Source organism: Melanostigma gelatinosum (assembly GCF_949748355.1).
Source record: "Melanostigma gelatinosum genome assembly, chromosome: 8".
Classification (NCBI taxonomy): domain Eukaryota; kingdom Metazoa; phylum Chordata; class Actinopteri; order Perciformes; family Zoarcidae; genus Melanostigma; species Melanostigma gelatinosum.
In genome coordinates, this window is record NC_136641.1 from 4,702,601 (window position 1) to 4,720,319 (window position 17,719).

Below are 17,719 nucleotides of genomic sequence, written 5' to 3' on the forward strand. Positions count from 1 at the left end.
CTGAAAATGAATTCATCCTCCTGACTTTTATTATCTCAACCAGGCGATTATGTTTTGTGTTGTGTGTGTCTGTCCACGGCTGATCTCACGTGCTGCTGGACCCACCAGTCTAATATTCTATGTGCTCATTTACGACCGTACGCTCGTGGGCCTCTCGCGGTTGCAGTCAGTCAACGCGTTTTGAAAATCACGTTGTATTGACAACATATTTGACTGACTTTTACTGTACTGTACTTTACGTGGCTGTCCGCTGACTCCTCGTTATTCTTAAAACACTTAGCAGGACTGACAGATATTGTTCAGAGGAAGCTTTAAATGGTCAATGTGAAGTTTGACGCAGCCAACAGCAGTTCAGCTGCACAGAGATTATATATATATATATATATATATATATATATATATATATATATATTGCAGATAAGGGCAGGGAGGGAGAACAACTCAACTCACTTAATGTGAATCGAATAGTCCAAGATGGAGCTTTTCTTGAATTTCTTTCATGCGCAATTTATCTGATAGTGTAATTAACTTCACACCTACCTGTCACGCCCCAAATACGCACAAAATATTTTTTGAACTGAAAGTAAGTGAAGACATCACACGACCCGGGAAATTTGAGAATTATTTACACGGGTTCCAAGGACAAAGGCATGCTGTGAGCAGTTCCGTGGTTTAGGCCGGTGGAAAAAAGGGAGGTGACTCAGGGTGAGGGGGAGTGTTGTTAGGGGCGGACCTGAGGGCCCACAAGGTTTATATAGTGTAACAGCTTCCACTCTCCTCCTGCCTTGTGTCTGTGAGCTCCTGTCTCTGCCTACCCAGCCGCTCTCTCTCTCTCTCTAACTCACAGTCTCTGTCACTGAGTCCCACACTCTCCAGCCACAATGAAAACCTCCAGGCAAAGCACATACTCTGTGCGCTCCTCCACCAGCAGCAAGACTCCCTCCATGTCATTCCAGCGCGCCTCCGGCCCTGTCTACGGGGCCCCCACCATCCACGGCGGGGCCGGTGGGTCCCGCATTAGCATCTCCTCCACCAGCCGCAGCAGGCTGGGAGCCGGTATGGGGGCGGCAGGCTCCGGGGCGGGGGGCTTCTCCAGCAGTGTGCAGGTGTCCGGGAACAGCGCCGACATCATGGGCAACGAGAAGTTCGCCATGCAGAACCTGAACGACCGGCTGGCCAACTACCTGGAGACGGTGAGGACCCTGGAGCAGGCCAACAACAAGCTGGAGATCAAGATCAAGGAGGCCCTGGAGAAGAGTGGGCCCGACTTCAGGGACTACAGCAAGTACCAGGCCGTCCTGGATGACCTGAGGAAGAAGGTGAGGGGGGCGGGAGCAGGCATGTGTTGATTAGTTAAGTGTCGACTGGAGTTAGGGGATTGAAAGATGAAACCCAGGCTGATTTATGGGATGATGAATGTTTTGAAAGGATGTGATGCAAGTAGGGCTGAGCAGGAAATGTGTAAAACAGACACAACACGTCATGACGGTGTTTACACCACACCACAAACGTTCTGTTCCCACCAACCTAAACACAACCCCATCGGTGCTGCTTGGCCCAGTGGGGGGGGGCATGGTCAAGGGGGCGAGGGGTGGGACCGGAAACAGTATGGTGGAGGAATGTTGGAGCATCAGAAGGGGGTCAGAGAAGCAGGAAAGCAGGGAGAAATACAAGAGAGTCCAGTGACACATACATCAGAACCTTTAACGACCTGTTTTCACTTTGATTAGCTCAACACAAACACTGGTGTGTTGTTGGTGGGACAATGGCACTCAGTACAGTCACTGCTACTGTGTGTACATTAAACAGAAGGTGATAAGGGCAGGGAGGGAGAACAACTCAACTCACTTAATGTGAATCAAATAGTCCAAGGTGGAGCTTTTCTTGAATTTCTTTCATGAGCAATTTATCTGATAGTGTCATTAACTTCACACCTACCTGTCACGCCCCAAATACACACAAAAGATTTTTTGAACTGAAAGTAAGTGAAGACATCACACGACCCGGGAAAATTTGTGAATTATTTACACCGGGTTTTCCCCCCACTGAGTGCAAGAGGAAGAAAAAAGAGACAGTATTGACTGAAAGAGAACTGGACTGTGTGACCCTCATCCTGCTGATGCTCTTTGTTCAAAGTTACATTTTACTTTGTAGAAAATGAATGGAAATGTTCCAAATGGAACATTCCAGTGTGGCCAACTGGAGCAACACCTAAATACTGTGTGTGTGTGGTGGGGGGTATGCTTTTCCTTGTGGGAGCTGCATAGATTTAGAAAAGGCAAACCTTCCTTTTGAAAATGATGCCACAGACGAAATGGGCAGAAGGGGAGGAGAACAGCCCTGGGTTCAAATTGCCTCATATTTGTTTTCTCTTTTGGAGTGATGCAAAAATCACTCAGCCCTCATGTAAGACAACACTGACTCAAAGCGCAAAGCACACATCGTCAACTACCCATGCAAACACGCACACACACACACACATGCTCTCACAGAACCACACATACGCACACACACACACACACCCAACCACCATCACCAATTTCCTCATGCAAATCCCCTGCCTCGGCCCTGCTGACAGGATAGATCCTGTTCCACGGCAGAGACGGGACAGTTGCTGCCTGGCAGCCGCTGATTGGCTCGCGGACTTTGTCACCTGGACGCCACCTGCTCACCAGCCCTTATCTGCCGTACCGTGACAGCTAAAGCAAACACTGCAACCATCTGGTTTCCTGAAGGAGACCTCTCGCGCTGTCCTCATTTGCAGAGATATTGGCACTCTTTCCTCTCACGCTAAACCTATTACTACTGACAGTATATCAATAAAGACATTTAACCAATTATCAATAATATCAACTTTATTCATGCAGCGCCTTTACAGAGTTTACAAAGTGCTTTGACAGACAAAGCAGGGCAATTAAACGATACAAAGCTCAACAGAGAGGCCTAACAAAGCAAGACAGACTAAGGTCAGATGTTAACCGTGATAAAACAGGACAATAGATGAAACGATAAAATAATCGATACGATAAAAATAAACAAGGAAAGGAAATTTATTTGAAAAATAAATAAATAAAATAACTTTTTTGTCAGCTCCGTACTGTTGGTTGTCTGTGCTGCCCGTCCTCAGTTTGCAAACCTAACCCCCCCTTCTTTTGTCAACCATGTCCCAGGTGTTTGACGCCACCACCGACAACGCCCGCCTGGTTCTCAACATCGACAACGCTCGCCTGGCGGCCGATGACTTCAGGGTGAAGTAAGTTCCGACCGCCGACTGCAAAGCCCAAAGCCAGAGAGCTGCGGGGCACACCGTGCACGGTGTCGCCTTCATAACTCATCACCTTTGCATCACGGCCGGCGGAGCCCTTTCAGTTGTGTCGTAACTTAAATGTCACGGCAAACACAGCTGCGCTGAATATTGTATGCTGAGCAAATACTTACCACATATATATATAAACATGGAAATATACCTTAAAAAAAGATCGTTGGCGACCAAGTGTTGGTCCATTCAGTAGCTTTGCTCATTATGTTATTCAGTTCGCAAAGTTTAACGAGGTGAATGGGAGCACCTGTACCAGGCTTTGACTCTACCCTCACTGCCCTGCCATAGATATGAGTCCGAGCTGGCCATCCGCCAGTCCGTGGAGGCCGACATCTTCGGTCTGAGGAAGCTCATCGACGACACCAACATGAGCCGCATGAACCTGGAGAGCGAGATCGAAACCCTGAAGGAGGAGCTCATCCACCTCAAGAAGAACCACGAAAATGTGAGTATGATGGCAAACAACCACACAGCTGTTGTCACATGTTGATTCAAATGTGGCTAAACTTTAAAGATAGGGTTGGTAATCTTTGAAAACTAACAAGAGTGAGCAAGATGTAAAGAATTATTTCACCCTTAAAAAACCCAGCCCAGTGTGGCCAACTCCTTTCCAATGAAAGCAGCTGGCAGCACTGGCTCAAAGGGTCACTACATCTAGAAGTCCTTTGACCTTTCACCAAGCAGCCACGCCTTTCAGAAGGCTTGAATAAATATTTGCTTACCTCTTCGTAATCCCCTCCAACATCATCACTGAGTGTGACGCCACGACTGCAGCCGACACATACTCAACCGGCTGCAGGGCGCTCCTGAACTCAAGCTGGAGTAAACGACAGTGGGAGGAGGGAGGTTCGTTAAGAGATCTGAGATGTCTTTAATGTGAATTTTGTGGGAAGCCTCATCGTAAAAAAAATGGTCCCCATCCATATTTGGCAACGGAGAGAACACCAAAGAATTAAAACAACTATCATTTAAGTGCATCAGCCAAAACGCAACCATTAGTTTACTGAAGGAATTACTGTATGAGGTTAAGATGCACCCCCTGTATATTTACCTAACCATAACGTGATTATGGTTGGAAGAGGCTAGAAGACAGAGCTGGTTCACAGCTCATTAAAAACAAGTCTTGATTCACACACGCATGTAACATATGTGACATAAATAGGCCAAATTATGTACAGGATGTAGTGTTGCATAACTTAAAAGAACATCGACTTTTAGTTTTACACAGGGCACCAGCAGCAGCCTCCTGGGTGAAACTCCTACTTTGTCGCTCTCAATACCACGTAACTGACTTCCTCCTTTACTCTGGCTATAACGATGACCACGTAGAGCGCCATAGTTTGACATGTAGGACCACTGAGAAAGCTACCGTATTTGAGTTGGGAGTGAGTGCACTAGATCTGTGATGTTGTCTTTGAACTCCCCGATCCACATTTATTTTTGTAGGAAGTCATGGAGATGCGCAACCAGATCTCTCAGTCCGGAGTCCACGTGGACGTCGACGCCGCTAAAGGACAGGACCTGTCTGAGATCATGAAGGACATAAGAGCCAAGTACGAGAAGATGGCTCTGCAGAACCAAGAAGAACTCAAAACATGGCACGAATCTCAGGTAAACAATTAACAAGGGAACTATCAAGTGCAAAGTCCCATTAGTGTGGTCTTAAAATTGTACGTATTTCTTTAATCTCAATCCTTATTTCAGATAACGGAAGTGCAGACCCAGGTCAGCCACAACACAGAGGCCCTGAAGGGGGCCCAGACGGAGGTGAACGACCTGCGCAGACAGGTGCAAACCATGGAGATCGAGTTTGAGTCACAGAGGAACATGGTGAGTCAGCACTCAGTCAGCACACACTTCATTTACCCCAACGCACGCCGCAACGGCAAACTCAGCACTCTCACTTCAAGGCTCTCACAACGACTCTGTTGACACAAGCTTTACACTCCGGTGACCCCTCGCTATGGACCTGTCTTCAGCAGAGTTGTGTTCACTGTGAATCACTTTAACCCCTTCTTTCCTTTCCCCTTGCCTATTCTCACAGAAAGCCTCTCTGGAGGGCACGCTGAGGGACACAGAGATGCGCTACAACATGGAGATCGAGGCCCTCAACTCCATCCTCCTGGGCCTGGAGGCCGAGCTCACGCAGCTGCGCAACAACATCCAGCAGCAGACGCAGGAGTACGAGAGTCTGCTCAACCTCAAGATGAAGCTGGAGGCTGAGATCGCCACGTACAGACGGCTGCTGGACGGGGAAGACTTCTCGTACGTAATGAATCTTATGACAGAGTTGTCAAAACCAACCCTTTCAGAAGGCAAACTATTGAATCTGTCTGCAGGAACTACCTGACAATTTTGTTCTTGATGTTTCCGTTCAGGCTCCAGGATGCTCTGGAGAACCAGAAGACAGTGAAGACCAAAGTGATGACCGTCACACAGACCGTGGTGGACGGCAAGGTGGTGTCCTCCAGCACAGAAACCAAGAACCTTTGAATCCCGGAAGCAACCGCCTCACACTCCCATCAATCACCGTCACCGCATCCTAACACTCACATATGATTGGCCGAAATTGATCGCCTTGGTTCTTAGTCTCAGAGCACTAAGCGCTGACGCTGCAATTTGTTTGACTTCATGGGTGTACACAGGCCGATGGAATAAAACTGGATAAGAGGAAAACTGAATCATCTTTTATTTATTTCATCATGATTTATTTATGAGTTTGTCTTCACCCGCAGATGCTTAACAAAAGTTTAAAATTGTAGAGATTTGAGCTTTTTTTTTTATTCTCCCAGAGCGAAACTAATTGAAGTGAGTGAATATTTCAATGTAATAAAATCCAAATAAATGCCAAACATGCTTTACACGTCATCATCTTCGGTTTTCTTTCTGTCCAGTTAAATCTGCCTGTTACGCTGTGATGTTCCCACATATCAATAAAGTCCATTTGAGAAATCTATCTTGGTGTGAACATGGTGTTGTTGTTTGAAACTAAAAATGAGCTGTGACATGTCTTTAACACGAATAAATCTAACATAGCAAGACAGAAGATATAGTGACAGGAGTGATTACAGCATTTACCCCCAATAGCTACATGTGAATTCTTGAGAAGAATAAAGTGTGTGAAACACTGAACTCTTGGCTGGTGTCTAAACTACAAATACATGGCAAACAAATGGAAAATGTCTTTTTAACCCTTTCAGATCACATCCCCTGTCATATTGTGCACTTATCTAATAATATATGCAGAAAAAAACAGTTAAAAAATGTATTTATTGTATAAATCCAGTCATATATGAAATATGACGTGTGCTTACGTGAGATAGTAGCAACCAATTTCAACCAATGATATACCATCCATCAATCAATCTGCAACATTGAGCATCAAGGCAGGTGTGTGTGGTGCAGCAGTCCTCTCTAGCTTGTTAGGCAAGGCAAGGCAAGTTTATTTGTATAGCACATTTCAACAACAAGGTAATTCAAAGTGCTTCACATAAAACCATTAAAAGCATCAAAACACAAGGCAAAAGAAAAGGAGATTTTAAAAACAATTAAAAAACAGTGTAAGAAATAAAATGCAGTAGTAAAATGCAGAAATGCAGGAAATTGATTAATATATGAATTGAACGTGGTTCAATTAAAGGCAGCAGCAAACAGAAAGGTCTTCAATCTTGATTTAAATGAGCTGAGGGTCTCAGCAGACCTGCAGCTTTCTGGGACTTTGTTCCAGATATGTGGAGCAGAAAAACTGAACGCTGCTTCTCCATGTTTAGTTCTGACTCTGGGAACAGAAAGTAGACCGGTCCCAGACGACCTGAGGGGTCGGGATGGTTCATAAGGTAGCAGCAGATCAGAGATGTATTTTGGCCCTAAACCATTCAGTGCTTTGTAAACCAACAGCAGGATTTTAAAGTCAATTCTTTGTTGAACAGGAAGCCAGTGCAAAGACCTCAGAACTGGAGTGATGTGGTCCACCCTCCTGGTCTTAGTGAGGACTCGAGCTGCAGCGTTCTGAATCAGCTGCAGCTTTCTGACGGATTTTTTACAGAGACCTGTAAACACACCGTTACAGTAGTCCAGTCTGCTGAAGATAAATGCGTGGACAAGTTTTTCCAAATCCTGTTGAGATATAATAATAATAATAATAACTTTAATTTATATAGCGCCTTTCAGGGGACCCAAGGCCGCTTTACAAGAGTAACAGTTTAGACAAAAACAGTCCTCTAATCCTTGATATATTCTTCAGGTAATAATAGGCTGATTTGGTAATTGTCTTGATATGGCTGTTCAGGTTGAGGTCTGAATCCATAACTACACCTAGATTTCTGGCTTGGTTTGTAGGTTTTAACATCAGTGACTGAAGCTGAGCGGTGATTTTCAATTGTTCGTCCTTGGTACCGAAAACAATTACTTCTGTTTTATCTTTGTTTAATTGAAGAAAATTCTGGCACATCCAGTTATTGATTTGTTCAATGCAGTTACCCAGCCCTTGTATGGGATTATAGTCCCCTGGTGACATAGTTATGTAGATTTGTGTGTCGTCTGCATAATTATGATAACACACTTTGTTGTTTTCCATAATCTGAGCGAGTGGAAGCATGTAGATGTTGAACAGAGGGGGCCCCAGTATTGAACCTTGGGGAACACCACATGTCATTTTAGTCAGCTCTGATGTGTAATCAGCCACAGACACAAAGTATTCTCGGCCCTTCAAGTAGGATTCAAACCAGTTACGTGCTGTGCCAGAGAGTCCCATCCAGATTTTTAGTCTTTCTAGGAGTATGGCATGGTCGACCGTGTCGAATGCAGCACTGAGATCTAGTAACACTAAGACTGAACATCTGCCATTGTCTATGTTTAAGTGGATGTCATTGAAAACCTTAACAAGAGCAGTTTCAGTGCTGTTTTGCTGTCGAAAGCCTGACTGGAAAACATCAAAGCAGTTATTTACGGCCAAGAAGTCGGTCAGCTGTTGGAAAACCGTTTTTTCAGTTATTTTACGTAAAAATGGGAGGTTTGATATTGGCCTATAATTTTTCATCGTTGCGGAGTCTAAACTAACCTTCTTTAGGAGTGGTTTAATAACTGCAGTTTTTAGGGCTTGTGGGAAGACACCTGAGAGAAGGGATGTGTTTACAATTTGTAAAAGATCAGTGCTCATGCAGTTTGAAATATTTTTGAAAAAGTGTGTTGGTAGAATATCCAAGCAGCAGGAGGATGACTTCAGATGTTGTATGATGTCTTCTAGGCTTCTACGGTCGATTGAATGAAATTGTGTCATGATATTTGAATGGATGTTATTCAGAGATCGGGACAACACATATCCTGTGGTTGATGTGGAGGCACTGACTGCTTGTCTAATTTTCTGAATTTTGTCAGTAAAAAAGGAGGCAAATTGATTGCATGCCCAGGTGGATTGGAGTTCAGCAGCTACCGACACTGGAGGGTTTGTTAGCCTGTCGATAGTAGCAAATAAGGCGCGTGTATTGTTCTTGTTTTTGGTTATGATGTCAGAGAAGAATGACTGCCTTGCATTTCTAAGTTCCAAATTATATTTGCGAAGTCTCTCTTTATAGATGTCACAGTGAACCTGGAGATTAGTTTTTCGCCACCTTCGCTCAGCTTTCCGACACTCTCGTTTCTCTATTTTGACCAGCGTAGCATTTCTCCAAGGAGATCTGTGCTTACCCGAGACAACCTTCACTTTAGTGGGTGCAATGGCATCAATAATATTTTTAACTTTAAAATTGAAGCCCTCTACAAGCTCATTGACTGAGAGGCAAGAGAGGGCTGGTGTGGAGGAGAACTTCTGAATAAATAGTTCACTGGTGTTTTCAGAGATGTAACGCTTTGTCACAACCTTGGTTTGGACATTTGTGTGCAAGGAGATTGCACTCTCAAAGAAAACACAGAAATGATCAGAGAGTGCAACATCAGTCACAGCAACCTTGGAAATGTTTACACCTTTGGTGATGATTAGGTCCAGAGTGTACCCCCTGTTGTGGGTGGGTCCTGTCACATGCTGAGTCAGATCATAGTTATCAAGGACACCACATAGTTCTATAGACTCTCTGTCCTGGGGATTATCAACATGGATATTAAAATCACCAACAATAACAACACAGTCAAAATCAATACAGATTACAGACAGCAGTTCAGTAAACTCATCAAAGAAGGTTGCACAGTATTTAGGCGGTCTGTAAATGTTTAGGAATAAAGCTTGAGTGGAATTCAGAGCCACATATTCAAAATAACTAAAATGACCAAAGGGCATCTGCTTGCATTGAAGAGAATCATTAAATAAAACAGCTACTCCACCTCCTTTCTTATGTGCTCTTGTTTCGCTCATGAAACTGAAGTTGGGAGGTGTTGATTCAATAAGAACAGCTGCACTGTTATCTTGATTTAACCAAGTTTCAGTTAAAAACAAAATGTCCAGTTTGTGCCTAACAATAAAATCATTGATTAAAAATGTTTTTCCTGACAGAGACCTGACATTTAATAAAGCTAAGTGTAATGTGGTTAAAGCTTTCTTTGCCCAATTTATTTGGACAGGCTGACGAGGAATGTATGCTAAGTTTGATAAGTTAGCATGTTTACTATTGTTTCTTCGCAGCCTCACCTTTCTTTTTCTATAAACTTGCAGGACAGGAATTGAAGCGGCTAGCTGCATACAGGGCCCCGATTTAGGGTTAGGGTTTAGAAACCAAAAGGATGAGAGCCTGCAGGCCGCAGGGACTTTTCTGCTGCGAGCTTCCTAGTGCGCACGCGCATCAGAAAAATGGACTGGATCCGGTTCACAATCAATAACAATATTTAATGTACTACACAAAGTTCACTTACAAGCGGAACCAACTATCAATCGTAATGTTCTCGAGAACAGAGACCACACGCACGCATCTCACTCACAGGTCTGAATTCAGCTACTGAAAAACGAGAGCGGATGTGGTCTGAGGAATTCGCTCCAGAACAGTCTCTTATATGCCCCGACAGTTGGAAATGTCCGAAACAGTCATAAAACATCTGAATGACCCTCCGTGGCGATGAGTGATTGGCTCCATTTGACTTCTGTCCCCTCCCTGGATCGATCCTTCAGCGAACCAGCTCCTCTCCTCGCAAAACATCTGTCTTGACTCCACCTCTGGTCAGCTGTCCTCCCCACTGACCACATCCTCCATTTGCTGCATGTCTCATTCAGAATCCCTGTCTGACCCTCAAACTATTCTTACAGTGTTTTAATACCTTGAGTGGCGGTACTTTTATGATTTAATACATTCAATTAGTTAATATACTGGAACACATAATATCTTCTATAAGCAAGAATATTGTAAACATATTGTGACTAACATATTATTATTGTGACACTTCTACTCATCACTAGGGGGGTTATTTAATCCTACTTATGTGTTTAATACTGAAATTCTCCACAAGCTCCATGTCACGCTACATTCTAAGCCCGCCCACTTTTTAGTCGTGCAATCAAGTTTAAAGGTTTTGATATAAATCGCTGTTTTAACTGTATGCATGGCTCAAACAGTTCACAGAGGAATACGTCCCGGTACAGAAGCTAAAGACGCTCCAACTTCCTTTTCACTGGGACTTCAAATCTGAGACTAAATCAAGCCCCAGAGCTCATGTATGATGAGCATTAGCTCATTCATTCTGGTCACTTTAGCTTGCAGTCTGTTTCCTCCCCAGGTTGAAAGTTGTAGTGCTACCTTTACAACCACTGTACCAAAATCATCAAAGGATGCCTCACTGCTGGGTTCAGAGCAACATTAACACCCTGTGTCAATGACAACGCTGCTTTGCCAGGATGGGAAAGAGTGCAAATGCGCGATCACCGCGTAGAAGTACACGCACGTGCACATTCCTGGTGGATTATTTCGTAACCTGAACGGGGTAATTCTGCTGCTTATTATTATTATTATTAAGATTTTATTTGTACAGGGACAGTTCACATTAATCGACAGCACACATTAATAAAAACATGACTGTAAATGTGACAGTGTTAGCTAAAAAAGCTAATTTTCAACCGTTGTCCCTGGGCACGGTGTTAGAAGCCGCTAAAAACATTTAAACATTTAAAAACTGTTTAAAAAGACAACAACACAAAAACAAGCAAACAGAGCTGTGCAATACAATCCTGCAGACACAGGATCAAACATGACAGACAAGCAGGCAGGCAGACAGACAGATAGACAGACAGACAGACAGGCAGACAGGCAGACAGGCAGACAGGCAGACAGGCCAAGTTTTTGGAAAACAATGGAGCTATATGGCATAGAGGAACATAAGACCGAGATAGATCGTAGAGATGAAGGAGATGAAATGATTGTTGCCCTGACAACTATCAAAATACATTCACATACTATCAGAAACCGCTGCACAATCATTTTATAGGCCTTATTTATTACTGCTGTTACACTTTAGGAATAGTATGTACCAATGTAACCCGTTCAGTTCAAGGATCAGGCCGGTGTAATTCTTCACTTCACTTGTTATCCACAAATTCCATGAAAAAGCCCAGTCCGTCCCTCAATACTTTCTAACATGTTTCCGAACTGCATCTAGGAAAAATCCTCTCTTATCGTAGAATAAGTTAGGAATCCTAATTTAGGATATCATTGAGCTTGTCCTGAATTCAAAATAGCTGCCAATAATAGCAGGAGCACTGTTGTTAGGTCTGTATGGCAAAGACAATGTAAATGGGGAACAACATGAACACCGAAATATAATGATTGAAAGACTTCTTAAACCATGTAATGCTTTTCATTTTCCAGACCATGCATTAATAGGTACATACAGTACCGGTATATTGACTAAGAAGACAAGTAATTACTTCAGAAGTAGTGGGGTTTCCTCTCCTCCACCGACACATTTAGTGCCTCTGACTCCAGCTAAAATGAAACACCTTTTTGTATGTAGAGCCGTTGGTGTTATTGCTTATCCATCTGGAGTAGCTCACCAGTCCAATCAGATCAAAGATACAGGCGATCGGATGAATATCCTAACCATAGATACAGGCATGACAGGATGAGTGCCAATTGAAGAATGGCCTTTGCAGCTATAGTTTTCATTTCTTAAGATAAGATAAGAAGTCTGAGATAGGATAGGACACCGCCTTGACTTTATGACTTGATTCTGTAACAGGAAGACTTTTCCTATCTATGAAATGTACGTTAAGACAAGACAAGCAGTTAAGATATGTTTCTGTAATGAAGACCCAGGTGAGTATTAACAGCATCACAATGCTGTATGATTTACTTCAAATTGCACAAAAAAATATTTTTAAAAAGTATAATGAAGGAACACGTCACCCAGTGTGGCTCATTGATGTGTTTTTAAAAGTTTTTGGAAAACAATGGAGCTATATGGCATAGAGGAATAAGATATATCAGGCTTTTAATACACAGACAATACTTGTTATACAGTAGGATCATTTCTTTGTTAGTCTTTTCATGGAATCTGCTGAGAATAAGATCCATATTCAGTGTGGTCACCCTTATGCTTAAGCTGCTGTTGATATCATGGTCACTATAGATACAGCTTATTTACTACACACTACTGACGTGAAAATGTCAGTGTACTGTTTTGCCTTTGACTGATTTGGTCACAGTGGGTGTTTTGGGGACAAAGTCTAAGCAAGAGGACTAAAGGTACAAATGTAATATAGATAGGGGGGGAGTGGCAGGATGGAATATTGCCTGTCAGAGTGATATATAAGACACAAAGGTTTGCCTCCGTCCTGTCAGCTGCCAAACCCCTTTGTGCCAGGACGCACAGCTTCTCCCTCTGATTGATCAGCACACGTCTTTTAGCGATGGAGTCCATGTTCAGACGCCAGACTTCTCAAATTATTGGTGTCCATTCGGCATCCGCTCCCAGATCCCTACAGATGGACAGGTCCTACGCCCACAGTGTCAGCGGCGGGGCGGGCGGCCATGGGATCAGGATCTCCACGGCGTACGGCAATCGGGTTGGCAGCAGCTTCGGGGGTGGGTATGACTACCAGTCCTTGTCCTCTGGGTCCACCTCTGGAACCCTGGCCATCACTAACAAGAAGACCACCATGCAGCACTTGAACGACCGGCTGGCCAGCTACCTGGAGTCGGTGAAGAGTCTGGAGAAGGCCAACGGCATTCTAGAGATCAAGATCAGGGAGATCATCGAGAAGAAAGGCCCCATGGATGGGAGGGACTTCAGCAAGTACAACGCAAACATCATGGAGCTGAGGGCCAAGGTGAGTCAATGATACCTGTTGCGAATCATCAATTGAAAGCAAAAAGGTTTCTTTATATTCTACCTCACCACATAGTGCCAGAGATAAATCTGGGTCTCTTGAGGTGTTCTGGTCATTTCACACTGGTGCCCAAAATCTATGTGTAAGTGCTGGAACTTTTAATTGACCAAGATCTCAACGCTATGTCCACTTGCTCCCTCGAATTCGTCACATGATGTTGGAGCAAAAGCCATTCCAGCCTGAGGCACTTTTTTATTATCATACATGATGGGTTTGGCATTGAGAGTTTATGGATCCCTCTGACTGATTTCGCAATGTTTATTACATCTAGTCACACTCTTATCTTCGCCTCTGTGTCGAGCTATGAGAGATAACCCCTTTTGTTATTTTATGACTTACAGCGTGCTATCAAAGGCAAATCTTTAACATGCACAATATATCAAAGTGAAAGTTACAGTTTGCTGTCCATTGAATTCGCAGTGGGAGGATCGAGTGCCACTGTGTGTTTGCATTTCACACAAGAAGCAATTTAATTTCTTCCAGGTATTTAACATGATCAACCGCAACGCGGAACTTGCTGTGGCTGTCGACAACGCAAACCTGGCTTCCGACGACTTCAGAATGAAGTGAGTGTTCATCAGCTTTCCATCCAGAATCAAACAAGCTTTCCATCTGGTGTGAATCTGATATGTGATTTGATTTGTCAGGATGGAGTACGAGATGTCCATGCGTCAGACGGTGGAGGCCGATGTGGCCAGCCTGAGGAAGCTTCTGGATGACACCAACGTTATTTGCCTGCACCTGGAGAGCGACATCGAGTCTCTGAAGGAAGAGTTGATCAACCAGAGGAAGAACCACAAGACGGTGAGGGACACTGGTCAGAAATTATTTGTGTTGACGAAAACTGCATTTGGCCCAATCCAACTAAACGATGGAGTAGCAATTCAAAGAGAAAAGTAATCCCAATACTAGACCGTAATTACTCAACATTATGGCAATCTCTTTTTTTCCCTTAACCTCCTTGCACCGGATAACCCCACTAACCTTGTTCAGGAAAACACCGCCTGACTATTTCCCCCCCCCTCAACAGGATGTTGCTGAATTGCGTGCCCAGATCACCCAGGTTGGCATCCGTGTGGATGTTGACGCTCCTAAAGGACAGGACCTGGCCAAGATCATGGAGGAGATGAGGGCCAAGTATGAGAAGATAGCCCTGAAGAACCAGGAGGAGCTCAAACTATGGCATGACTCTCAGGTAATTCGTCAATGCCAAGATTTTGCTTTGGGTTAACAAGCTCTGTTTGTCAAGTACCTATTCTATGTACTATTAGTATTTTATATTGTGTCCAGATCACAGAGGTGCAGTTCCAAGTGACTGAGAGCTCAACAGCTCTGAAGGAAGCTGCGACCGTGATGTCAGATTCTAGGAGGACGTATCAGGGACTGGACATTGACATGCAGTCCGCACTTAGTCTGGTAAGAACATTTGTGGTCAGTGATCAGGGCATAATTATCGTACAGACATGACTGATATCAATGTTTTCAAGAAAGCCAAGACCAGTCACCAGGTCATGCATTCATCGAACACGCTTTTTCTTCGCCTCTTGACAGAAAGCTTCCCTGGAGGCCACCTTGCGTGACATCGAGATGCGCTACAACATGGAGGTGGAGAAGTACAACGCGGTCATCCTGAGGCTGCAGGAGGAGCTCACTCGCATCCGCTCCGACATCCAGCACGACACAAGGGAGTACGAGCACCTGCTTAACATCAAGGTGAAACTGGAGGCCGAGATCGCCGAGTACAGGAGGCTGCTGGACGGCGAGTCGGACTTTATGTGAGTATGAGGAAGAAACTTGCTCGTTCATACCTTTGCTGAAAGCCAAACATGCATTGTTTTGCATTGTGAGCAGAAGGATATTACGGCTTTGGTCATCTCGGGGAGGCTTTTGCAAATTTGATTCAAATTAGCTGCACGCAAGCATGAAGGGACGCTGATATGGAAAGTAGTCGTTCATCCGTCAATACTCTTCCCATGGCTCTAATTTGAACTGCTAAATTGTATGTGGATATACCAGATAAGTTGAAGAACCAGTATATATTTGATGCAAAAATAGTGTCATGAAGGATCTAATTACGAGTACTACCTTTAGTTTTACACATTACAAATAAACATCCTTGTATTGATTTTGCTGTTTTGTTCACTCTTACAGTCTAGAGGATGCAGTTGAACCAAAGATGGTCCAGACCAAAGTGGTGACAGTCACTCAGACTCTGGTGGATGGCAAAGTGGTGTCAGAGAGCAAGGACGTCAAATCCAGTGAGATGGTTGCTGGTAACTAAAAACTGATTTGGGGGAGACCCCTTTGTCTCAAAGATAAAATAAACAATACGAAGAATACCATTCTGCCTGACTGTTGTCTTTTTTAAGCTTTGTGTTGAGGAGCAAACAATCATTACAAAATGTCACAAAATGTAACAAAACCACTTCAAGATAGCTGTTTCACCTGCTTCCAGACTTTATACTAAGCTACGCTAACCAGCTGCTCGCAGGCAATCTTCTCATCTAACCCTAAAGAAAAGAGCGCAAATTAACTTGTTTTCCCAAATGTTATGTTGTTTGTTTGTTTCTTTCAAAGGTTTGGAAATTATTTCCAAATATAATACACCTTAAACTAGTGTATCAGTTACAGACTTTTAGAATGCGATCGTGAAACAAAGAAATATAGAAGCTGAAAATGATTATATATCATTCTACAGCTTCAACTTGCACATATACAGTATGTCGACTCCCCCCCCCCCCCCACACACACAGAAGTCTGCTGTTTGTGTGGGAAATTCTTCCAGCTTCTGAGAAATGCACATTCTGACCTGCGTTCTTAAGCCCTGTCCCGTAAAGGGCAGAAGGCCCCTATTCCCATGCCTTGTCCAAGCAGTGCTGTGTCTCTGTTTTCTGTTTATTTATGTTCACATTAGTCCATCTGGTTCCTGTGTGGTACAGCCTCTTTTGGTCCCGGATGAATCGCTGCATAACTTAATCATATGTTGTGGGGAGCAACAGCTTTGGGTAATTGGCTGGGACATTTTTGGACCGCTTATGTGCTTGAACTCAACCTTTACCAATCAATCCACTGTTCATCATCACAATTTCATGTTTTTTTTTAAATATTCAATTGCAACATTCCACAGACAGAATCATTAATCATCCTGCCAGATCTGTTTCAAAACTGGTTTCCCAACTGCATTTGACAACAAGTGAAAGTTTCCTAATTTGTGCCAGTTTCCATATGGCTGTTATGTAAAGTGTGTGTGTGTGTGTGTGTGTGTGTGTGTGTGTGTGCGTGCGTGCGTGCGTGCGCGCGTGCGTGCGTGTGTGTGTAGTCTCACTGTCAGTTATTGGGGGTGAAGTCGTGAAGCTGTCTTCCCTAACACTCTGAGCCTTTGTTGCAGCTTTGGCTCTGCCACCCCCTTCAGCCAGACAGAGGCTGGGCAGACTAGACCAGAGACACAGGGAATTCCAGAGACTGAATAGAAAAGAAGGGGATGCTGGATGGACGGATACAGGAGATAGATGAGATAGGACAGAGGACACCGGTACATGTCTCTGCTTAAGCCTGCAATTCCTCAGGCCCCACAGAGAACTGGCTCAACAAGACCTTTCTCTCTGCATGGAGAGAGGAGGCCCTCTGAGCATTCCCTTTGCTTTGTCATTAATCACCGAAGAATCGAAGCAACCCAAGTAAAACTGGATGCTGCAACGAGGCTAAAAACAGCTCCAGCTCCAGTTCGCTCAGCACTTTCGTTATGGCTTTTTGGCAAATTACGTTTTCACTCCCAACTCAGAAATTACCGACTTTTAATCAGTGGCCCTACACTTCAAATTATGACCCTCTAGGACAGTGATTCTTAACCATAGGGCCGCGGCCCATGATTGGGCCGCGAGCGCCACCTAGAGGGCCGCGAAAAACTTTCAGTTTTGCACCCGTGGGCCGCGAGGGCCGCGGGACCGCATAGGTTATCAATTGAAGACACCAGAGATATCACTGTTATCCATGAGACGCTCAGTTACAATATAGCTTCCCACCACCTGGTGGCGGTAATGCGTCAGTCAGTTGTTTAACAAGCTGCAATAAGCAGAAGAAGACACTCAGCTAGCCGCTAG

The 17,719-nt window shown here is 44.1% G+C and overlaps 1 protein-coding gene across 1 annotated transcript; it reads left to right on the forward strand.

The window, feature by feature from the left end:
* Window positions 1–796: 796 nt before the first annotated feature.
* Window positions 797–15,900, forward strand: krt18a.1 (keratin 18a, tandem duplicate 1; the record flags this gene model as incomplete). The annotated part of the gene is made up of 14 exons (XM_079273055.1): window positions 797–1,319; window positions 3,171–3,253; window positions 3,608–3,764; window positions 4,766–4,930; window positions 5,024–5,149; window positions 5,364–5,584; window positions 5,698–5,809; window positions 13,215–13,559; window positions 14,103–14,185; window positions 14,267–14,423; window positions 14,650–14,814; window positions 14,910–15,035; window positions 15,171–15,394; window positions 15,771–15,900. The coding sequence occupies exons 1-14, from the start codon at window positions 882–884 to the stop codon at window positions 15,898–15,900; spliced, it is 2,532 nt and encodes an 843-aa protein (XP_079129181.1). The 5' UTR covers window positions 797–881.
* Window positions 15,901–17,719: the final 1,819 nt, after the last annotated feature.